This window comes from Lepidothrix coronata, unplaced genomic scaffold (genome assembly GCF_001604755.1).
Source record: "Lepidothrix coronata isolate B3197 unplaced genomic scaffold, Lepidothrix_coronata-1.0 Scaffold45, whole genome shotgun sequence".
Taxonomy (NCBI): domain Eukaryota; kingdom Metazoa; phylum Chordata; class Aves; order Passeriformes; family Pipridae; genus Lepidothrix; species Lepidothrix coronata.
This window is the reverse complement of record NW_016690225.1, coordinates 2,492,895-2,498,155: the sequence shown is the minus strand read 5'-3', so window position 1 is coordinate 2,498,155 and position 5,261 is coordinate 2,492,895. Positions and strand designations below refer to the sequence as shown.

Sequence of the window (5,261 nt, the reverse complement as noted above, 5' to 3'; positions counted from 1 at the left end):
GACATAATTAATCATTTAACTAATCCTTTGTATGCATGTGGTAAAATAAATAACATAATTATTTTCACAACAACCAGCAAATCCAATCAATATGGGCATTGTTGCATTTCTAATATGTACAACAGTAGGAAGAATAAATATTCCTGATAATTGATTGAATTCCTTTTAATCTTAATGAACAAAGGAATCAACTATTCAAATGGTACAGTTTAAAAATGTGCCTATTTAATTCAACGGCCATTGATGCTTCAAGCTTGGTCTTAAAAATCTCATTTATTAATTCAGTAGTAGTTTAAATATTTTACTTAATATACAAGGAATTTAAAAAATAGTCTGGAAATGATGAGTGTTTGCTCAGCACGCTGCTTGAACTTTTCAGTTGAAGTCAGGTGTGTTTTAGTAAGAACTGAATACATGATGAATATTGATATGTAGGTTTAGGCCACAAACATCTATAAGTATTATCCAAAGGTAGCAATTAGAATTAAAATATTTCAGTAAAAATCCTGTTTGATGCAATCTATATTTTAATAGTGTCATCTAGCCTTATTGCCTTGTATTAGGATGTATGGCACAAGTCAGCAGCATCCATTTTATAAGCTCTTAGCTTACTGCTGTACAAAGAAGAAGGAATGAGAACACAAGCTTACTTTTAAGCATCCTCTCCTTTTCTGAAACCACTCTGTTGCATCTTTTCAAGTGTTAAAGGTTCTTGGCAGCTGAAATAAAAGGATTCACTGCTAAGGGGACTAGAGAAGATGACTGTCTTTTGCAGAACTTCTCTATCATGAAGATCTCTAATAAATTCAAAGATAAAAATCAGGCTAGCAGAGAAAATGTATTCTTCCAAGCAGCATATTATATTTTACAGGTCCAGATTAAGATCTTTCATGCAATTCAGTCTTTAATGTGGCTCTTCAGTGCAGCAATCTTTTCTTTTTCCCTGTGGTAAAGCAGGTGTGAACCATAAACATGCCATTTTTAATTTAGCAGGTCCTGATCCTGTCAGTATATCTATACAACTTACTAGCTGTTGACAAGAATCTGACCTCTCTCCAGTAACTCACTGAGATAAAGGCATTTTCTAGGCTGGTGTCTGAAGCACGAAGTTTTGAAAGGGACAGTTTGGATTTTGATATACACCATCATCAAAATGGAAAGAACAATTCACTCCAGCTTGATGTTGGTAATATAATAAAGAATAATATTTTTCCGTTAGCTGCATGGGAGTGGGTGGAATTCAAAAAAGAAAGCCTGATGACTTTTGATCCAGCTGTCAAGAAATTCATGTGTTGTCCAGCTTGCAGCTTTCAGAAATGGATACTAATGACCATTCACATTGTCAGATATGCCAGCAAGGATTTTCTGTCTGCCAGCAATGGCAGTGATGTTTGGACAGAATTTGAGGTAATTGTAGGCATGTATATAATTATGTAAGTAAGACATGTTTGTCTTATGCCACAGCAGAGCCAAGAAAGCATTTAGCAAGCAGTAAGTAGAAGAAGGTCAGGGAGAGGGTTATCATTCTTGACATTGATGTGTTCTCTTTTGTACTGCATAGCAGAAGCTGAGCTCTGAAAAGCATGCAGTGAAGCAATCCTTGTCCCTTTTTTGATTGCTTGGACTTGACATTTAACATGTTTTCCCTTTATTACTGACTGTTCACATACAACCTAGTATAATAATGTATTTCAGTTTCTGAATATTTAGGTTCTCTAGTTCATCCCCAGATACCAGAATTTGTTTGCTTTCTCTTGATCATTCTTTTGATTTTCGGACCAATTCTAACTAGGTAGGAAACTCTAGTTTCCTAACTAAACTGTGGTAATATTATGTAATGATTAGAATAACAGAGATTTGAGGATTCAGAATAGTGTTTGATTCTGCTTTCAACTTTCTCTTTGCTTTTGGGGAGGTAATATCACTTCTTAATGTCAAGTAGACCAAATAAAGTCAATTATAAGTGGGTTTCACATAGAGTTTTGTGACATTCTGGTAGAATATTCTATAATTTTCATCATCAGACCAAAGAAGTAGTATATACAAAATATTATAGAAAGTATAAACATCTAGCAGAAGGAATTCTACCTAAGTATTAGAGTCTGTTAAAGACAATTACATAGTATAATACCATATTTAACAGTTACCCAGAAAATTACTTTGAAAATTACTTAAGATGCATCTGAACACTGGATTCTCAAATTAGTGAACAACAGTCATGGAAAGGCATGGAAACATTTGTCGTATCGTGGAATACGGAGTGGTTGACCAAAAGAATGATATTAGTAAACTTGCAACAAAACCAAAATCATTGAAGTTAATAACAACATCTTTGTCATTATTTGGAATATTATAGTTCCATATAGTGACGCACATGAAGTTCCTAGTGCCCACATGAAGTCACCATAACATCATTTGAAAGTTTGTTATATTGGTAGAATACCAAAATTTGTAAATTCCATTATAGAAATTGCTAAAAATCTTTAAAATATGTTTAGATATTTTCCTAAATTATACATTCCAGTACACAAAAGAACTACTTCAGGGAGATCCTGTTTCTTGCAACTATAAAATAATTCTTTATGTGCTAATTTGAAAATTTTCAGTTTAATAACTCTTGCATCATTTTTATGAAGACTACACTTCATACCTTTATAGCTCTCACTCAGAATTAGAATGATTTGTCATTATCTTCATTCCTGATAAGAGTGAAGTATAATAAGACTAAAGGGCACAGGACATAGAAAGAACATACAGGACTATAGAACTTATTTCCAGGAAAGTAAAAAACTGGCACAGCGATCAAAATTTCTTGTGAAAGTATAAAACTATTTCAAACTTCCATGTCCTTAATTAAGAAAAGTTTCTTTACTTCAACTGAACTTTGAGCTGTAAAAGCTGGAATTGTGTGAAGTATGAAACAAAATTTTTATGTGTGCATTTAATATTCATAAGGCTTTTATATTTGAGTGATGAAAAGTAAATACATAGAGGTTTAGGGCATAAAGTTAAAACTCTATCTGTGTCAAAATGTCTGAGCAATGTCTGTAAGAAAACTGTATTTCCCTAGGAAGACTAGGGTCCCAGTGACTAATATCACTTATTGTTTCATGCTGAACCATCTGGAAAAAGAGACTCCAAAATTTTAGATATCAGAGTAAAGTCAAATATCATGTAATTTCTGTACTAAACACTGTCCAGCTGCATTTACTGTCACCAGAAGGGTTAGATTTCATAGGAAGACAGTGAGAATTGTAGTCAGTTAATTTTTTTCATATAAGTGAATTGAAGGATGCACAGTCTCACATTCAGACAAGTATCATGTTAGTTTGATTTTTATAAAATTTTATTCTAATAAATTCTAATAATCTCCTCTCACACCTTGTGGAAGTAATTTCCATTCTGTTCTGGCTTCTACACATCATATTTTAATAAAAAATCCCAGCTACTTATTTATGTTTCAGTAGTAAGTTTCTGTAATTAATAAACAACTTCAAAATTAAGATTATACATTTTAAATTGATTTTTGACTTCAAAAAAAGTTTTTAACATTAAAAGAAGAATGAGATTCTGTTGTCGGACCATGAACTTATGAACTAATTCTTCTGGTCTTTCTGTTTTCAAAGAAAAACTTAAGAGCACATAATTATTTAATCTAGTCCACAATTTCTCAACTGTCTTGTTAATTTGAAACATTTTAGCTTCGATAGAAGAGTTTATATTTGTTTTTAAGTAGGACTGACTAACAAACTACTCTAACTAGGCACCCAAGGAAAAAAAAGAAAAGTGATATGTACTTGAAAAAAAGCAGAAGCTTGTACTTCAGGTTGTGAAATATAGGAGAACACATTTGAGAAATTAGTAATCATGGAGAATCTTTGTGAAACTAATCTTCTGTTTGCTAACACCTGCCTTAAAAATAATTAAGAACAGACTGTCCTGTCACACTTATGCAAAGATTTAGTTTTGGGTTAATTTCTGAATTTCTTTATAGTCAATTAAGTTTTCTAAACATAATGAACCACCAATAAGTTTTACTCATTTTTTGTTGAAAAGAGAAAATATGCATAAAGTGTATTCCCTCTTTCTCCTCTCCACTTTCTTCATAAGAATAAGAAAGGATTAAAAAAACTTAACAAAAAAAACCTAAGCTGTTCGACAAACTAGAATTGTAATACTTTCTTAGAGATAATAAAACCTATGTAGCAACATGACATAGTAATTTATACAGTCACAGTATATAATCTTTGTGCTTCAGTCATACTGCTTGTATTCTGTAACAGAGTTCTGAAAATTTCCGTGTTTTAATCAAAATTTCAATTTAGTGTTGAAATGAATTTTTAATTAACTTTATCTTAAAAAAAAAATCTGTGTACACTTGTCTACGTTTTTTCAATCTTTGTGTTTACTTTTCTCAGCTGTAGGCCTTGCTGCCTGTCCAGAACCAGTAATTCCTAGCAATGGGATCAAATCAGGAGATAGATATATGGTGAACGATGTTTTGTCATTTCAGTGTGAGCCAGGATACACATTACAGGTATTTCTTTCTTTCTTTTTTTCTTTGAATTATACACTGTGGAATAATTGCAATAAAATGGCAACAGATCCACCCAAAACCTATTCTAATGAAGAATCTGTAGTGTGTACATAGAGGTGATTTAAGTAGAGCCTATTTGAGTGCTCCCACACTATAAAGCTACAGATGTGTGACATTTCTGTCCTTCAATAAATCTACAATGACAAATCTTTTCTTAGATCAACATACCATCGAGGAGTAGACCATTAAAATGGACATGGAAATAACAGGGTTAAAATGTTTCCCACAGGAAATTATTATAGTACTATGCTATGTAGTACTGTGGTTTTCCTATTTTGGCAGTGGTTTCTCTAGGTGAAATTGTAACCATGGTGGTAGAAATACATCCTGAGATTTTGTATTTTGCTCAGGAATTGTAAAATTTCTAAATCAAATTTTATTCATGCTAAATCTACTGTTAAAAATCTTTCAAGGAAAAAATATTTTAAATTATTTTACTGATTGGGGATGTTTTCTGTTTGCACACTGGTTTAGTTTCCCATGGTAGATGTGATTGAACTGCTGTTTGTAAATGTCTAAGACCAAAAATTTTTTTTTCCCTCCTTAGTTTGTGTAATTCATTTACATATATTCCACCACTAGTATGATACATTGAAAACACCTGAGTTCAGAATCTTTCGGTTGGTAACAGGTCCCACTCAAGCCAATGTAAAATCTGTATCAG

The 5,261-nt window shown here is 32.2% G+C and overlaps 1 protein-coding gene across 7 annotated transcripts in view; it reads left to right on the top strand.

The window, feature by feature from the left end:
- The window catches only part of CSMD1 (CUB and Sushi multiple domains 1), a 1,090,193-nt gene that overhangs the window by 945,265 nt on the left and 139,667 nt on the right, over positions 1–5,261 (top strand). For all 7 annotated transcript variants that reach the window (XM_017814555.1, XM_017814556.1, XM_017814554.1 and 4 more), the window contains one exon: positions 4,419–4,537. In XM_017814555.1, the coding sequence (XP_017670044.1) occupies positions 4,419–4,537 (119 nt within the window). The remainder of the gene's footprint in view (positions 1–4,418; positions 4,538–5,261) is intronic.